The sequence below is a fragment of the Acanthochromis polyacanthus genome, chromosome 13 (assembly GCF_021347895.1).
Source record: "Acanthochromis polyacanthus isolate Apoly-LR-REF ecotype Palm Island chromosome 13, KAUST_Apoly_ChrSc, whole genome shotgun sequence".
Lineage (NCBI taxonomy): Eukaryota > Metazoa > Chordata > Actinopteri > Pomacentridae > Acanthochromis > Acanthochromis polyacanthus.
Genome location: NC_067125.1, coordinates 36,343,580 through 36,363,047, shown reverse-complemented (window position 1 = coordinate 36,363,047; position 19,468 = coordinate 36,343,580). Strand labels below are relative to the sequence as shown.

The 19,468-nt window shown below is 42.5% G+C and overlaps 1 protein-coding gene across 1 annotated transcript in view; it reads right to left on the bottom strand.

Moving 5' to 3' along the window:
- Positions 1-11,341: 11,341 nt before the first annotated feature.
- arhgap35a (Rho GTPase activating protein 35a) overlaps positions 11,342-19,468 on the bottom strand; it is a 70,548-nt gene continuing 62,421 nt past the window's right edge. The window contains 4 exon segments of the mRNA XM_022220856.2: positions 11,342-15,136; positions 15,139-15,578; positions 17,112-17,217; positions 18,673-18,804. Coding sequence (XP_022076548.2) covers positions 15,048-15,136; positions 15,139-15,578; positions 17,112-17,217; positions 18,673-18,804 — 767 coding nt within the window. The 3' untranslated portion in view covers positions 11,342-15,047.

Here is a 19,468-nt window from a genome sequence, read left to right as displayed (position 1 = left end):
GTTTTAGTATGTCCACAGAGACTCTTTGTGCCATCTATAAATGTCATCGCCATAACACCTTTTGCACTCATGCAGCCACATATCATCACACTCCCACCTGCTTCACTGTCAGGACTACACATTCACTGTGGTTGTACGGTTTTTCGGATTCCGTCCGAAGAGCCCGATGTTATGCACTGTCCTTTTCATTGTCTGAGTGTTCACAGAAACTCTTGATTTCCAATTATAACCCCATGATAAGGTCAATCAATTGGCCCTCATATGTCTGAGCTACAGGTGTGCTGTGCAAGTACAGCACTGTCCATTGTGTCATTTTAGGAGGATGGCAACTGCAACTTTGATTAGTGGTACTATGCCTCATTCTATAGCTACTGATTACAGCTGCAACTGTATCTCAAGTGGTTTAGTAGCTGGTCACAGATCTTCTTGTATCCTTTTCCATCTTCTCCTTCTTTTTGGTTCTTCTGTCTTTATTTTCCATGTAGGGCCATGATGCAGACATGATGATACACAAAGCCTATCGGTATAAAACTGAAAAAGTTTTGGTGTTTAAAGGTAATTCTAAAACCACGTTTATGCATTGAGGCTAATTGGACATCATTGGTGTCCAATTTTTTCATCACAGGGTTTCTAACTTTTCAATGTCAGTAATCATAGGTATATTCAGTTTCGTTGCATTGATTTATATATGTACATGTCAATATCTGCTTCTTGTTTACTTTCATTTTTTGCTGACGTTTCCTTCGTGTCTGCACTATTTTATCTGCTGCTGTAACACTGCAAATTTAATAAAGGCGGATCATATCTTATCTTTTTTTTCTACTTTGGGGCCAATATTTTCAATGTCATCTTTCTAAATTATTTGATTGTGATTGGTTTTAAGAGGAAAAACTGTACTTATTAATTTAGAAATAATGCACTTATGGAAAGGTGATTTAATTTTGAAACAGTTTGCATTTAAATCACATTAAACAGAAGTGTACTCACTTATGCTGTATCCTGTAAATGCTATAATAAAGTTGGGTTGTAACCCCCTTGTAGCAGTACAAACTGCATTCTTCAGGGTATAATCCACAGAACACTGCATTCCCCATTAGTAGATGCAGGATGATTCCAAACACCTGAGTAAAAAGCCAATAAACTATGTCAGTGTTGATTATGTCAGTGGGTCCCATCTATACTGGAGTGCATTTTTGCTTCTCAAAATTTCTCTCATCCAACTTTTTCTCGTTTCAAATTTGACAGTTTTATTTGCCTGTGCAGATTTTTAAAATGCAACAGTTTGAAAGCCCAAAAACCTCTGACCTATGATGAGGACATTCCTTCATTTTAATGGGTCATAAACCAAAAAGCTTGGCAACCACCGCTCTAATAGAGTGTCAAATTATCTGCTCAAAGCTTCTGAGTTTGTAGGGCTAATTATAAATGGTCAACTGTCGCACAACATAGCTGTTAGCTTTATGTGTGAATACATTTCAGTGATAGTGTGTGTGAGCGCATGTGTGCACGTGAAATGTATGCGTGCACGTGTGTGTTTTGATTGACAGCTGCCACTGACCTGTGCCAGTCAGAGTGCCATGCTGCGGGGCGGTGGGGTCGATCGCTACGGAGATGACCTTCGCCCTCATCTGCATCCTGCCTTCATTAGCAGAGCCAGGCAAGGAGAATAACAACCCAATAAATTAATAAAGAGAAAGAAGGGGGAGCACAGAGAAGGAGGGCAGGGAGGGAGCGGACAAGAGAGGAGAGCAGGCAGAGCAAGGGTAAAATGGGGAGAACGAGTGAGGGAAGGAAGCAAGCAGGCGGGAGGAAAGGGGAAGAGAAGGAAAACTACGAGAGGAAAGAGCGACGCACTGAAGTATAGAGGGCAGGGAGTGAGGAGATGGAGGGAAGGGCTGCAGAAACACAGTGTGTGTCTGTGTAGGTGAAAGGTGTGGGGTCAACTCGGGTAGAAAAAACAAAACAATGAATGATAAGCAAAGAGAGGTTGAAGAGGGTAACGGTAAGAGTCGAATTAATCCCAGTCAATAAAATCTAAATGCAGATAAAAGATGCATCTGCAGTATATTGTGTTGATGCACAAAACACAATTCGACCAACTTTATTTACCCAAGAACGACCGCAAACAGCCAAATATATCTCTGGGGTTGATTTACAAATGTGGCTCGAAGCCCTGTTTAAAAGAGTATTGATACATTACCATCTGTACTGGCTCTTAAATGCCAGTATAGACAGAGATTCTCTAACTGGCCCACAGAGCTGCATTTTGATGGGTCCAAATGTTCCAGATTTTCCCCTCTCTCATTCATGATTGGGATGAAGTCAGCATGCCAACCGCACAGAAAACGTGTTAATAAAGTATGAGGTTTAATCATCTACTATTTCACTGGATACATAGCCTTGCTGGTCCTGTTCACAAGCAGACAGAAATAGAGGAAAATACCTCTCGAAAACCTCCACACTTGCAGTAAAAGACACACAGCAGAGTCCAGGGGAAGCTTGCCGCGTAAATAAATTATGAACAAGCATGTTGCGCGGGATAGACTGTTGGTTGGGAGCTTTCCCTGGAGGACTCTAGTAATGATGCTTTCTCATCTTCCAGCAGAGTTGTATAGCATACACCACCTTCCATTACTCCATCTTCATCAGCATGATGGAAGCAAGTAGGGCCTATCCTCACAACAGCGGATCTCCGTTTTAGGCGTTTTAGAAAGTAGCTGTTTCCAGTAATGAAGTGACCATTGCACACTTGGCTGGTGTTACACACGAGTGCAGTGGTTCCCAACCTTTTTGTCTGATGTGACCCCACAGCCATGACAGATGAACCATGACCACAAATCACTAGCAGTTAATACTTTGCAACACATGAGTAGATAGTAGATATTTTTCGAGTCAAATTTCTACATTTGAATTACCCATGTTTGATTCCTTTGTTCAAGTTTGTGTTTATATCTACATGTGTGGCTACTTTCCCATTACGTAGCTGCTTTATCCTGTCCATAACCAAGGAGGGCTGGAGCCGATGGTCAAGATTATACCACCCTCTTAACATGTACATGGACAGTAGCAAATCAACAGACACCACATCTATGTAGTGGTCCCTTTTAAACCTACGATTGTACTACTTTGCCGGCTGCTGTGGACACCACAATTGTGTTGTTCTATACTACTTTCTAGTCTACTTGGAATCCACTTGCAGAATGTGGTCTATACCTACAACTTCGTATCTGTGTTTAACCAATATTTACTGGCCATTTCCATAAATATATGAGTGTCCGTTATAGTTCATGAAACGGAAATTTCAAGTCAGCAAAAGTTTGTGCAAAGTCTTCCAAAATTTGAGTCAACTTTGCTAACAAGGGCAGCATGTTCGACAGTAGTGTGTGTCGTGGTTTCTCTCCGATGTCCGTGATGTGCAGGTGAAGGAGAAAAGTCCGTGACACTGACTTGCTTAATAATAAGTTTATTATAAGGAAGAACAGCATCGATCAGACAGAGAGACTGTCCGGGAGGATCCGGCCAAATGAATCTCCCCGAACAGCAAACGGAGGTCACTTTTATATGTTTTAAACAAGTGGAACCATTGTCACAACATGTGATTTGTATCAGAAGACCAAAAAACAAGAGTCTCATTGATAAACCCTGTGGCAAAATCCATAGGATAATTCCCTAGACACAGGAACTACTAATACAACACTGAGTTCTTTCAACAAGAAGATACACTCCATTCTGACATATAGCACATGCCTAGCAACACCAACATCACTTGTCTCAAGTCATGAGAATCACATGTCTAACAGCACATCTGGTCAGATACTACATGTGCATCTACTGTGCACGTATGGAACACACTCCTTCCTCCCAGTAGACTCAAAGCAGACTAGACAGCAGTATAGTAACAACAATACAACCATGGTGTCTGCAGATTTTCGTATACGTGTCAGCAAGGTAGTATAATCGAGGCATTCTGTGCACCACAACAACAATTTGGTGGGTATGCAGACGTCCGAGGAGGACAGACCTGATCAAGAAGTTCACTTGAACCCTAGCAGACCCTCACATACTGTAGCACTAGCCTACCCTTTTCACTGGACAAGAGGCGGGATATACTTTTGACAGGCAGCCAGTGCATTACAAGCCTAAAGCCGGTGTTAAAATTTCCATGTCTTTGAGTACACTAGGGTGTGAGCGATGTAAATTTTATCATCAGAGAGTGCACATGAGGACAGTTGTGTATCTTTTGATTTGTTGTTGTAGTGCACATGTGCTGTGGAATATGAAGACTAGAAAGTAATGCTACATGACTAAATATGTGTTCATGGTGTCTACAGCTGTCTGTGCACATCCACAATGGAGCATCATCTTAACCTAAATGTACCCAACGTAAAGAGACAGACAACCATGAAAGCTCAGACTTAGGGCAAATTTAAAATCACTATGTTACAAGCCTTTGGAATGGAAAGAAAACATAGAAACCCAGAGAACCTTGTTGCTGTGAAGCGACAGTGCTAACCACTTCACACCATGCTTCCATCTGATCTAATAATTTATCTCTCCTAGTTATTAAACCATTTATCCTGAAGCTATTTTAATCACTTGTCCGCTGTTTTTTCTTAAATGCATAGACTGAACTGTTTGCTTGTTAATTCTTCTTTTTTCCAACTACATAAACTCTTTCCAGCTGCTTCTCTACAGAAGTGCCTCCTGGCATACAAGTTTCGCTGGTAAGAAATCAGTGTTGTACAGAAATACAGTGACAAAAAGAAAAAAAATCTGTTTTCAAACTGCAACCTCAGTTATAAAAGACTATATAGACGGCTCAGTTTGAATTATTGAGCGTTCAGTCAGCTGATCACCGGCACGTCTAACTGAATTTGGAGAGGCTGCAACACCAGTGCTCTCAGGAGCGACACACCGCCTGCCATACCCACCTAATAATACACATCACGTCAACAAGACCCCTCTGTTGAGAAGGCAGGTAATGCACCTGGCCCTATTTTCTATGTCTCTCTTACTGAGAAGTGCTGGCTGCTCAGGGTCGAGGAGTGTGAGCGGCGGGGAGCGGGGCCTGCTGTGCTGGGGAGGAAATTCTCAGGACGATCGATGCAGAGGATTAGGACCGGCTTTGGGGCTCAGAGGCCTGGATTTGAGCAGTATTCTCAGTGGGGCCCCTGGGAGAGCTGGAGAGGAAAGCTGGAGGGAAGAGAAGAGGAGGGCCAGGGGAGAGAGGAAAGAGGGCTAACCTGGAACTGTCAGGAGGCTGAGAGAGGGTTGGCCAGCCTGGGAATAGAAGAGCAGTCAGGATCCCAGTTGACATTATGAATGGCGCTGAAACTCTGCCACCCACTCAGATAAACACATACTGGCCAGTCTGATTGGATGAGGTGGAGAGCACAGAGGAGGGAAGAGGAGACTTAATGTAACAAGAGAGGGAGAAAACAGATCGACAAACACAGATGAAGTCGGTTATTTTGTCTCCTTACACACCCGTCTTTTAATTTTCTTCAGGCCAAATCGGTAGTTGTCTTCTAACTTGATGAGTGCAGCGCACAACAAAAGGCTCCCTCCGTCTGTGTGTCTGCCTCTGATGCTCATGATTGGTCAGCCCATTCGCCAGCTCGCCGCTCTCCCCCGGGTACAGACGGTTGGATCCATGATTCATTTTGCAATGAGGAAAAAAAGGAGAGAGCGCATGTGAGAGAAGAAACAGCCAAGACCACTGGGAAATTATACGGTGGAGCAGCGTGGTGGATCTGGAATTAAACGGCATAATTAATCAAGCAAAAAAACAAGCACGTTGCTCATACATTTATTATTTGCATTTTTTCTACTTCAGGAGATGTAATCAGCAGATATACATTGGGGCCCTTGATCCTTGTCACAAGTACCCGAAGGCCGAGTTTCCATTTCGACCACTGACCCTAAAAGTGTAAAGTGGGATCAGTTCTGCTCAATGCTTTATTTTTTTCCTCGCTGACTATCATCTCCACACAATGCCCTCTGCCTCCAAAGTAATCTCCACAACAAGCAGAACAAGTCCCACAGAATCATGTTGTTGTCTGCCTGTCCTTTAAATTAGGGTGTCTGCAAAATTGGGTTCACAACTCTGAGCTCTCTGCGGAGTTGTTCTGCATTATGCAGTGTGTGCACTTGACCCAATGAAGAAAAACCAGCAAGTTTTACAAAGATACTGTGGAAATATGACAGAAATCTGATCACACAGCAGCAATGGGCTGACAAAACCATGGAAACGCATCATCATGAGTAATATCAAAATCACTATGGCAAACATGGCTTTAAAAAAAAAAGCCAAATCAAATTCAGTGCTAATCAGCAGCACTTACTAAACCCCTTTAAACTACAGTGTGCCCATCATATGAAATCCTTATGGCAGCTGCTCCTCCTTTAAAGTGTAAGTTTCTGTGTTCTCCAGTTCCTTCTAAATAATTCTGCAGTTTCTCTCTTATAGATGCACCTGTGAGTTGGGCACAGATGATTTGGCTTATTTGAAGCTCTGTTAGCTGTTTCATCTTGCTTTAAAAACTAATTTATCAAACTAGTGATTGTCAGGTCTATTTTGTGCTGCCTTGATGTGCAGCTGACAAATACTGCTGAGTGACATGCAACCTATTTATGACCTTGTATTTGTAGAAATGTATATTTTTTAAAAAAGAAGGGCTTTTTCTCTCCTTTTTTTAAAGTCTTGATCATGCAGCTTTTGTGTGATCCTGAAAACCAGCCTGTGGTCATTTCTGCTGTGCCAAGGTATGCAAAAGTCGTTAAGCTGCAAACATGTATAGTGAAATCCTTTTAGGAAAGCCCAGATTGTTCCTCCAGTTTCAGAAGAGTCTCTATATATGAGATATTTAGTGGAACCACAGCTGCAATGATGAATTGATAAATTAATCACTATTTTGATAATCAGTTTGAGTAATTATTCAGGAAGAAAAGCCTAAATTCTCTGATTCCAGCTTCTTACATTTATGATTTCCTTCCTCCTCTGTGACAGCAAGCTAAATATCTTTGGTTTGTGCAGAAAACAAGACATTTTAGGATGTTTTCTTGAGCTTTGGGAAACGCTGAACATTTTCACCATTTTTTGACAATTGATAAATCAAACAATGAATCGCTTCACTGAGAAAATGATCAACAATTAATGGACTGAAAATATTCAGTAGTTGCAACCCTATCATTTTGCAAATCCTTATTTCATACAGCATATACAGCATGTTAAATTTCTGCACACTGTCTATATACGTAGCTTTATAACTATGATTTCATATCAGTTATGTTTTTTGTCAACAGTTTGTATCTTATAGCTTTCTCATTGGTCAATCGTTGTGCTGCTGCGATACTTAATCCTCCTCCAGGTGATGACTAAAGTTTTATCTTATAAGGAAAGGTGAAAATGTAAAAAGCAATTCAAGGTGCCTGAATTACATAGTCACAAGATTAAAAGAAAACTAATTCACTGATTAAGATGAATATTTGAAGCTGCAAACATAATTTTGATGAGTTGGGTTGACGTAGTAATGCTGATAATTGCATCAACTTAAATATTATGTGCAATTTAAATGCAAATTTCTGTGCTAGTTGCTTTACAACTAAATTCAGGTTGCAGTAATTCATTAAAATTGACTTGTTTACTTAGTATTTGTGTACCTTAAGTTCAGGATTTCAAGTCCCCTCCTCCATCTTATCATGCCTAAACAATTTCAGACACCTACCATCTACCACCTATTTAAATACATGGTTGCAAGATAGAAAAAGATAATTAACAGATTTAGATGAACATTTCAAGTTGTAAGCATGATTTCAATGAGTTGGTTAGACATTATATTGTCCCTGACTGCATCAGCTTGATATAAGGAGTAATTTAAACTCAAATTTCCAAGTTAGTTGATTTAAAGCTAAATTGAAGTAGAGTTAACTTAATGAAATTGATTTGATTATTTAATTTGTGTTCGCCTTGAGTCTCGTTCTCCATCGTAACATTCCTGGAAGGTTAAGACTGGTGATTAAAAAATAACTTTGATTGCAGAGGAAAAGCTAATTTTTCAAACTCAAAGCAGTGTGTTGGTTGAACATAATTCAATTAGAAACGGTCAGAACTCAAAGCCATTGATAAAAATTGTTGTCATTTTTTTGTTGCTTTGTTTGTCGAAACATTGTTTTTTCAGAGTGCATATGAACATCATTATGATCTCCCAGCTATTCCGCAGCCTCACTATATTTCCATCAGTTATTAATAGTCATGATGTCTACATTAGTAGTGGTGACAGTGAGAGTATAACAGGTTGTTGTTGTTATTGTTGGAATATTGATTTCCCCCCTCTCTCACACAGGGCACCCAGCATTACTGAATTTAACTCACAGAATATATTTGCACACCACTTCCACCACATGTATCTAACCCTCATTATTCCTATTATGCATAAATATATCCGCCAAACAGTTTGAAACGTATCACTTTCCAGCTGGTCAATACGGCCTGGTCCTGGAGCGCCGTCATCAATCGAGGTATCAATATGGAAATACCACTGTGACCCAGACATTAATCAATTGGGCTCCTCGGGGAGGAGAGGGAGGGCAGGGGCACCAAAAATCATCAATGAGACGGATCGGGCCGCAGTCAGGCTCGGACAGTCCGTATTGATAAGAGCATTTCCACCTGTAGCGGCCGGAGCAGAGAGACAGGTCGCATCTGAATTCAATACCCGCCGCCGCAGCTGTGAGCTCGAAGCCCAGAAAGACACGGTTGAGCGGAGCTACGTGCCTCGACTCATCATAAGACCGGTCTCTTTTTCTCCATATATGTCCCCTTCCTCCGCCTCCTCCTCCTCTTTTTCTGTCTACCTCAGAAGTTTTAGGCCATGCCTTTGCACTGAGGAGGCATCACGTCTCTAATACAGAGCAACAATGACTTCAAATTAAGTTCTTTGTCTTTATTCCGAGGCTTACTTCGCTGAGCGCTCCCTCCCATCCTCCCTCTTTATAGAATCTCTGGAGTTTAGTCAAACCTATTTCCAACTTCAAACTGTGAGAGGGGAAGAGGAGCTCGACATCAGTGAGAAAACTCTTCAGATGCTCGTCTCTCGCATTCATCTCACCGTGAGCACAGGATTAAAGCGCTGACATCCAAATCTTGACCCAATCAATTAGGTCCATGCTCCGTGTTTGCCTCCTTTACCCAGATACAGCAGAGGTAGTGTGAGACAAGTCAGCCTCCTAGTGGTGTCTTCATGCATGCACAAGGAAAAGCAGGGAAATTGCCAGTGGAGAAGCATTTTACTTCATATTAGATCAGTGTGGTTTAGTTAAATGGCTTAATGAGCACAGTAGGAGTGATAGCAGTAATAAATTCTGCAAATCCCCCCTCATGCTCACTAATCCTGGCATTCCTGACAACCATGAGTGGCTTCTTCCCCACGCCGGCCTGTCAAGCAATGTTGACGATCCCCATATTTGACTTCCAATCAAATCCCAGCCCGCCCTCTCCCTCATGATGCTGCTTAAAGGTTAGAGTTCAAGGGTCGTGTGTCCTGTGTGCACACAGGCCTGCCCTTTTCATTCCCAATCAGTTGCTCTGTTTTTTTTTTCTTCCTGTGCCAGAATGGGAGAGATGCACCACAAAGGTCATGGGCATGGATTTCCTTTGGTTTGACTCAATGAAAAGGTCAGATGAGGGCACCATGAAATGGCAGTGAGGCCTTCACATTGGCCTCGCAGGGACTAGAGTCCTTACATCACCCTGAAATGGCACAGACCGAGCCACCGTCGGGCCGCTCTCACAGGAACCAGGAGGGTCCTGTGGGCTGCTGTGACCTCGTCCCGCCCCCCCTGTGGTTTCAGCGTCCCTCAGCAGAGTGCAGAAAGAGCAGAGCAAACTGCGCTATGAAGACTATCACATGTTGTGTGAAACTAAACTTTTTAGAAGAAATGAATTTATAAAACCTATTTCTATGACTGCAAGCGTTTCTATTTACTGAGAACAGTTTTACACAAACTGTCCTGCAACTACAAAATTCTCTTGACTAACTTGAGTCTACATTTGTTGCTATTTGCATGTGTGCATCAGTGCTGCCTGTCGATGCAAATATGTACAAAAGCTGCACATAGCTTCTACTCACCAAACCAGTTTTCGCCGTAGCTGTCAGGTGTCATGAAAAAGGAAAATTTTACCTGAAAAATGTCCCTTAATAGGAGATGTAGCGAGAATTTTAGATTAATAACTGCTCATCCTCATATCAGTTTACTTCAAATAATTTGTACAACTTGCCTTTGAGCAAGTACAGCTAGTTTGCACGGTCACATTCCACCGGAAAGATAACAATTTAACATCTATACTACTAATGATTTTATGTAATTTTCCTTCAGTGGTGTATCTGAACTTTGCAGTTGGTAGACAAAACTGAGGGGCTGGAAGTTCATTTAACAGAATAGAAATAGATGAGGTTTTGTTTAATCTAATTAATAACTAGATAAATTTAGATAATTTAAGCCTTTAAAATTTGAAAAGTTTACAAAAAGCACTCCTTTTTGGTAAAAGTAGTCACATTAAGTAGACATGCAGCATACATGAGTTGGAAGTACACATCTCTTCATTTTATGGTGTCACAAAGCCAAAATGTTACCTCCCAATTACCTTAAACATAAATGAACCCTTTGCACATCTATTACAGCAGACAGGTGCGTAGGAGAGGGACAAGCTTATCCAGCAGGTACAAAACAGACTCCCATACACTGCTCAACTTGTGTTAGACCTTCATCAGGCATATAGTTTCTCTTAAAGTCAGAAGCCATCTTAAATAGGGAGTGGCTCTGACTCCACCACCAATGAACTCACTATCCTGTCCTGTTGGTGGAGAGGGTATGTGGAGGTTGCTCATTGGTGGTGGAGTCAGAGCCACTCCCCTTTTAAGATGGCTTCTGACTTTGAAACAAATGATTTGCCAGATACAGGTGTAGCACTGAAACGTTGAAAATAAATTTATCATTGCATGTTAGCCAGTGTGCAGAGGTGCTTTGTACTTGCCAATTATCTGCGCTGTTTTCTGACTACAAATTGCTTTAGGGAATGTGTGCTGCGTCGGTGGACGTCATCACTGCTTTTATATAGAGTTGGCAGCTATTTTAAGAATTTCTTGATGTAAATATTTGACACAGTCTGCATCTACTGATATTAATTCTAAATTAACTTAAATTCTGCTGATCAGCTCTGCAGCAGCTGAAAGTTGTTTTTTCATTTGGTCAAATTTATAAATTGATGAATCCTTTAAAGATGTTCTTCTGTTTAATACATCAGCAATTAATGCTGAAATAAAGAGACAAGACACGGGAGTTTTACAAGATTTGATTTATTAACTATGATACAGATCACATAAGGCCTTGCTGTATACACCATTCCCATTGAGACAAATTACCATACTCAGCAAATAATGACAGTTTTTTTGTTTGATGTTATCTTTTCAGTTTACAGTACTTCATTTATGTATTTTTTCATTATTTTCATCCCGCCCCTCCCCATTATTTCTTAATATTTTTTAATCATCTCTTAAATAGTGAGAGTGGTGGAGCCCTCTTCCTCGGTCGGGAAGAAATCATGCACTATACTGGGCTGGTCTCTCAATCGTTCACAAAGAAATTGTTAAAAAAAAAATGCTGTGTATTTTTTAATTATTAAAATAAAACATAAAAAGAAACTTTTTTTTTCTATCACCACTGACTAAAGGGCAAAGTGTTAGACCCCCTAACATATCAATAAACAACCATTTGAATATAGTTTTGCTTGTTTCTCAATTTAACTTAACAGACATCTGTCACCATTGTTGCAAAAAAAGGAGAAAATAAAAGAAAAAGAAAAGCAATGCAGCCACATATCGCTGAACCAAAGTCACATTTTTTTAAAAATTCAACTGTTCTTCTAAATTGTCACTTTGCTTCCCGTCTCTCCCCTCAAACCCCCTTTTTTTTTCCACAGTCTTTGGCTGCCTCACAGTCAGTTCAGTATTAACACATTGATATACACAGGGAACGCCACTGGCCGGCGTTCACACACAAGTACCAGTGGTCACCCCTCCTTCCTCCCTCCATCTCTCCCAAATAATGATCCCATTCACCCATTTGCTGTCTGTCTTCCCTCCCTCTCCCCCCCTCTATCTCCCCGCCATCTCTCTCACACTTTCTCTGAGGATCAGTGTGTGTAATCTGGACGAGCTAACAGGGTTACACAGTGGGGTAATGACCGAGAGGAGAGCTGCATTCCTCTCCTTCTCGTTCGTTTGGATCATGCTGGTGTCTGGCTGCTGGCCAAGCACAGCTTACTAGCATGTTAGCCTGAAACCCGCCCAAACACACACTCCTAATTCCTCTGTCACACATACAAACATACATACACCCACACACAAGGTAAATAGGTAGTGTGGACAGATAAAAGCTCCTTCAAGAGTTCAGTGATTGGTTGAAAGCGTTTTTTTTCTCCCCTCCATCTTTCGGGCAGTGAGGGCAGTCTGGAGAGACATGCAGAGATGCAATTCAGTGTCAAACGGTGACCTTGGTGAGCATCTGTTTAACATTAACACGCATAAGTTCACACGCGCCCACTCACACAGAGACACACGTGCACAAACGCGCACACACAAACACACACACATTTTGAAACCTGCTTCGATCGGGGCTCAGCAACTCTCCTCGAGCCCCATCTCGCTGGTTTCTACGGTAACAGCAGGCTGGGCTGAGGAATTTTGTGATGCTCCATTCCAGTCATGCAGACGGATGAATGGACTGTCTGTTCTGTCTGCTGTCTCTCCCAGACCCAACTGTCTCTCTTGGACAGGGAACGACTAGGGGATGTGGTGGCACAACAGTGACAGCGGAGGCAGGGGGGGAGACCGGTGTAGTGGTTACTTACACTCCTGCAAATTATATTTTGAGTCCACCGAGACAAGTTTGAGTGTCCGTTCCAGAGATGTAACGCTGTGTCCTAAGAGGACATCATGCTGGGGCTTGGAGAAGTGGTTACCAATTATTTCGAAGTATAAAAAGCCTCCCACCTGTCAAAGCTCAAGGCTTCTTTCCAGCTCTCACTTTCTGGCCTGCAATGCTACATTGTGCCTCAGTCTGTCTTCATTTCCTTCCACTAAAATATGGTATGTGGGAAGTGGAATAAACTCTTTTACAAAGGACTGACTTTGCGCCCCAAAGGGAACTGGAAACTAACAACAAAAGACAGAGGCAATTTCATTCACTGCATGATAAACCAACTGCAATGTGGCCACATGCTTGTGGCTACAGAGTCTAGATCTATATAATCTCGATTAATTTGTACCAGATTTGAAACTGCTGTAGTTCTTTTATTTATACTAGTACACTTAAGTTAATTCCACCTGACAAACGATGAAGATTAATCTTGACGATTGCACCTATGAGAGGATCTGATGCTACAAAAAAGAAAAAAAAAAACAACAGTAAAGGAGAATGGTGCTACGCCCATGCAGTAGTGGAAGTGAGGTTATGGCTGCAACCCATTTCTTCCTCTAGATGTCAGTGGTGTGCTCCCAGAGAGAGAGAGAGAGAGACAGAGTAGGGTGGACTGACAATAAAGTGAATGGTGGCTGTCATGTCTCAACAGCCCCAATTTAAAAATGTGCCTTCAAAGTGCTCAGAAAAGTGCTTTTTTTGAACAAGGTCCTTACTACGTAAAACTGCAGCACCAGCTCGCTTGTAAAACCACCACAGCGTGAAAGAAGCAACATGACAGGTGAAGGTCCAACACTGGAATTATTCCCACTATCTGTCTAATACAGGGAAATTCAGGCATGGGTACAGGTGCAGGCAGACAGATAGACAGCCAGACACACACTTACACCCTCATCAACAGATCGGCCTGGAACTTATCAAATAAACAACTTAATATAAACACAGAGGGAATGATGTGAGCGTGGAATGAAGATTTAGACTAAAAAAAAAATCATGTTAAGCTGTTTTTTCATGTGTTTACAAGGACAAAGCATGAGGCTGAAGTTCAAAGTGACAGGGAGAGCAAATAGGAGACTGGGAGGAGCCTTCCCAGAATGCCATGGGTGTCACAGCACCCATAATCCCTTGCTTCAATTTGCTGCCCAGCAGATCCAGTCGGTCGAGATTTTTTTTCTTCTGTGCTTGGCATATTGCCTTGACTAAAACTGATTTTGTTTGTGTGTGTGTGTGTGTGTGTGTGGGGCTGTGAAAGGGGTTGACTGATAGGAATTTGTGAGTCGCGGAGGACAGAACATCCTGTCGGGTGAGTAGTAACACGTGTTTCTTGCTTAAGTCCTCTGTACAGTGGTGAAATAAACAAAACATGTTCAGGACTTGCTGTCTGCTCCACTTCATCCCAGCCACAGCCTCCAGGAACGTACAGCAGGTGGGTTGGTTTTGCTAAAAAGAAAAAAAACAAAAACAGAAAAGACAAAACAAAACCAAACAAATCGTGTGCTGGCCACCATATTTCCCAGCACAGTTAGGAGCTGAGAGATTGAGGAGAACGGCTGTTTGGAGGCACACTGGCCACTGGCTGTTTGTGTTGAGTGCATGTGTGTGTGGTTGCGTGTACGCTGAAGCAGTTCCAACATTACAGAGTTCACATTCCCCCTTTGCACTGTACTTCTTAATCCCTCCCTGAGTCCCTTTAACAATTACTGGCAACATCTCACTCGTCATTAGTGTGTTTGTGTGTAGATTCGCTATAAGGCAAGGAGGGCAGGTCTAGATGAAGTGAGACTGAGAGACAAAAGGGATTAAAGTGGCGGGGAGGAAGAAAGATCTTACTGCCAGTTCAAAGGTTCTTCCTGGCTTGTATGTGTGTTCATTTTTTCTAAAAGCAACAGAGGACTCAAACGCCCCCTTTCTTCTCCCAAATGTGTTGTTTTCTCCCTGTACATACTGCATCTCGCTCAGTCTCTCCCAACTTCACTTCCTAGCTCCTGTTCTTGTTTCAATTTATCTTCCTCAGTTCCTTCCCAAACGGCGAAATCTCTCATCCTGAACCCTTGAATCGCTGAATCTTGTTATCCGTCTTTATGTTTTTTTTCTCTTTCCCTTGATCCCTGGTTCACAGCGTGTGTTGTTCCGTTGGGGGGTGGTGGGGATGCAGGGAGGGCGGCAGCAAGGCTGGAATCGGGGACTGAGGGGTGGGAGGTGGGGAATGAGGAGGGGACTGGTGTTGATGGTGGTGGTGGTGGTGGTGATGATGGTGGATCGGAGGGCCATAGTGGGGGATGACGGGAGGAGTTGCGGGGAGGACGTAGGGAGTCGGGGACGGAGTCGGTGAGGATGAGTAGCCGCCGGCCATGCAGGAGTAAGCCGAGGTTCCTCCCCCAGAGAGTGTGGAGGTGGGGGAGCCTGGCAGACCGTCGGCCAGCGGCTGATTGTAGAAGAAGTACGCGCACTGGTGGATGAAGCTCTCGATGATTGTCTGGTAGGTGCGGGTGGCAGTCAGGGCATCCATGGTGGTGAAATCCGGCCTCATGAGTGTGGGCCAGAAACAGATGGACAGGTTCTCACTGGTCATCAGATTCAACTTGTTGTGCTGGCTCACCCTGGGAGACGCAAAAAAAATAAAATAAAATTAACCATCCTCAGAAAAGGGATGCCTCACTAATCTGCGGCTGATTGAAATCTGACAGCGTCTTCTTTAACCATGAATATGTGCACCAGATTTTCAGGAAATCCAACCGCTGGACCAAAGTGCGACTGATCAACACAGCTGCAGAATGTCAAAGAGGTTTGTTTTCCCGTCACTGTATGGTCCTGCCTAGTTCATACCTCTGGTCTCAGAACTGTCCCCCAAACTATACAATAGTTGATTTATGCACAACAGTGGTTTCCATCTCTTCTAGCTTGGGATGACTTAAGATGAAGCAACAGCCACTTGTGACTACTTGCAAGAGGCTATGGCCATAGAGTAAACATGAATAATGTGCAGTTATATCAAATCCCTAGATTTTTACATGCATAGAGGTATAAAATAAGTTTCTCTTATTTAATTTTCTCTTTTATTCTTTTACCCCATCAACCCCACAACCTGCCGGTTGGGTTGAATGGCACATTATCTTTAGAACAATATTGCCAAAATTACAACATTGCCCAGAGGAAGAGAATCTAAAAAACTAAAAAATCGTGGGATTTTCAACTTTCCGACAGTCCTTGAACTCCTCATCTGTGACGTGCGTGTTCAGTCAGAAAACACACCGAAATCTAAAGTTGAAATCATGATATTTATCAATATCATTTAACTCTTAGTCTTATTTACAATTTTGCCTAAATTAAACAGCTTGCAATAAACACATTCTGCAAAAAGCAGAAAAATCTGTGCCTTTTGCTGCAACCAAGAAGTCTTTCAGGACTCAGTTGCGACCAGCAGTCATGTGACAAAAATTCAGCTGAACTGGGCTGAACTGCAGGCTGGGTTCAAACAGAACAGATAGGAGACAAGAATGGAAACAAATTAATAATGTAAACAGTAAAGAGATGTAAAATGAGATGTAAAATATCTATAAAACTTGAGTATTGGTAAAATCTTTGCGCACTTCGTTAAATGTGGTATATGTTGATTCTAGTTTTTCAAAGTATTTGTAAAGTTAATCATTTGAAAAAATCTGCTTTGATTTTTTCTTTTTATATTATTTCTAGAATTCTAACTTTGTTATACTGCACAAAACTGGGTCTGAGTTCATTCTACACTTGGCACTGGTTGACTTGTTTCCATAGAGGTGCAGGGTTCAAAAAATGTTGATCATCTTGTGACTGCTCAGACTTATCTTGGGCGATTAGACCCTCAGGATGTGAAACAGTACTGCATACAACTGTTTGAATTGAAGCTCAGGTTTTCTAGAACTCAGCTCACAGAACTATAATTACATAAATACACTGCAGCATCCTCTACCATCCATTTACAAACAGAGCTAAAATAGTTACAGCATTGAGATGGATCATGAGTCAACCTGAGTAAAACCTCTATTCTATCAGTATGCTTGTTTCGGTGAAGTCACCCCTGGGTCACTTGACCGGGTGACCGGCGGTGTAGTCAGCAGAGCTGCCAGAGGCCATCTCTGACCCCGTCACTCACTCACTTGTTCAAGTGGCTGATGACATATTTGAAGACCTCGTAGTTTTCCTTGGGGAAGCGGCGCAGAACATCCTTCATCGTCTGGAAACGCTGCTCCCTATCGTTGATCTCTGAAAGGAGAGAGATGAGAGGTTAGAGGAGAGAGAAAAAGTGGCTGAAAGAGAAAGATCAGAGGAATCTGAGGGAAATTATGTCAGAGGAGCGAGACTGGAGAGCAAAGAAAGACGAGGAGGGACGGGGAGAGCACAATTGAAAAGACGAGAGTGTGAAGAGCATAGGGAAAGCAATTGGTTTCAGCTCTCTAAAAAATCTGAGCAGGACACAGTGATTTCATCCTTCAACAGTATCACTTATCTCAGTGACAAACACACACACATACATGACTCCACACTACAGTTCTCAGAATAAGAAACAGCAGACAAAGACCACACACATTCCAGAGGAGAAACACGCCATGCATACACCCATTACAGTGTCCAACAGATTACAGCAACTCACACACAACTCACACACACACATACAGGGTGTGTTAAGCCTGATGGCAGCGAGGAGTGAGTCAGAAAAGCTGACGTCACCAGCTAACACAGTCCATCCTGTGTGTATGTGAGCGAGGCAGCACTGAGAACAGCAGATGTTCTCCTCCACATGATTTACAATCAGAGAATCTGAGTTTGTATTTCCACAATCAGGTCAGTGTGGATCAAAAACAGATTTTAAGGCGGGATGACTTCACGCAGTCCCTCCTGCTGCATGTCCTTCATCAGTAATCACAACTTAACTAACATACTACAGCTTATTTAATGTAACCATGACAATGTCCACCCACCAGCTTTCCTGTTTCTCCACCTCTCTGTGTGCTAACGCCAAACAAGCTGTAATTGTAAAAACACCGAGCCTAATTTGCTATTTTCTCCCAAACGAAGGCTTTCTAGTCTCCAGCTCTACCTCACTTTTCTTTTTCGCCCTCTAGTCTTTTTCTCTATTGTGGCACAGACTGCAGGAGCTTTATCAGGTCTCTGTCACGGCTGAAGGGTCTCGCCGGGGCCTTTAAAAAACACACACTCGCACACACGCATGCAGAGCTTGGTGAGTGACAGCAGCCTGGCGGCCCGGGGGTAAATCTCTCCGGCGCGATGCAAGACTAAGCTATGCTTTAAATCTCCATTCTGACAGATTACAGGACACAAAGAGGAAAAGAGAGGCTGTGGAGAGCGCAGGAGCACCGTCGTTTATCTCATATATGACTTTTTTCTCATGACTTCATCCAGACCTTCCATCACCATGTGCAATCATGCCCATGTCCTCTTTCCAAAAAGCCTTAAATATACTCCTCCATCCCTTTCCCCCCCCCCTCTTCCCTGGCTCCTTACCGAGTGGCAAATCCAATTCTCCCCATGGATGGATTTGGATTGCAGGAGTTTTGCTTGTTAGGTTAAAGAAACGTTACAATAAAGGGAAAGGGGGTTTCAGGAAAAATCCAATACACCTCGGATTTTAGTGAAGAATTCTCCCCACATCCCCTGCACCTCCCCGTCCTCTCACACCAGCAGAGCCCCGGGACTTACTGAAGGCCTCCACCAGCTCTCCCTGCATGCTGTAGGGTACCAGAGGCTCAGGGAGCTCGGAGAAGAAGGCCTTCATGGCTCCTGCCACGGTGTTGATGGTGAAGTCCTTCTCCACCAGGTCCAGGCTGTGATCTGAAAGGAAGCAAGACATTTTAAATACAAAACACATACATGTCATACATATATAGATATGCAGATCATTGAATACGTGACATTGTTGGCATTCTGTCATTCAGATGAACATCACTTTACATTAATGTTTCTGATGGCAACATTCAGACAAACCTATGACAGTGATGGAGACAGCCACAGTACACGTGTAAATGTGACAAACATGCAAACATTAAAACAGCATCAAGTGATTTAAATAGATATTAATCCACTAATAAACAAAATACTAACTGTCCAAATGACAAATGGCCTTGTTTATCTGTGATTTCCTAAACACTGAAAATCCTGTCCGTGTGCGATGATAATCTAGCTAATACTTTACCAACAGCAAAAATAAAAATATCCCGACAGCTGTGATGGAGCTCAGGACTCAACCTGAGGACGGCTGCTATGCAACAAATGATTTAGATGCAGCTTAAAAACGGTGACTCTGTTGTGAAGAACTTGTCAGATCCTGAATGACCCTGTCTCCATGTGGGCTGTAATTTGTGACTGATACATTCACTATAGGTTCCTGGTGTTGTTTCATGCTAAAGGTATTCAATAAACTCAGAGGAAAAAAATCCTACTAACAGCTGGAAGCAACAAACACAACTTCCACTCCTGTTAATGTTTCAATAAAATC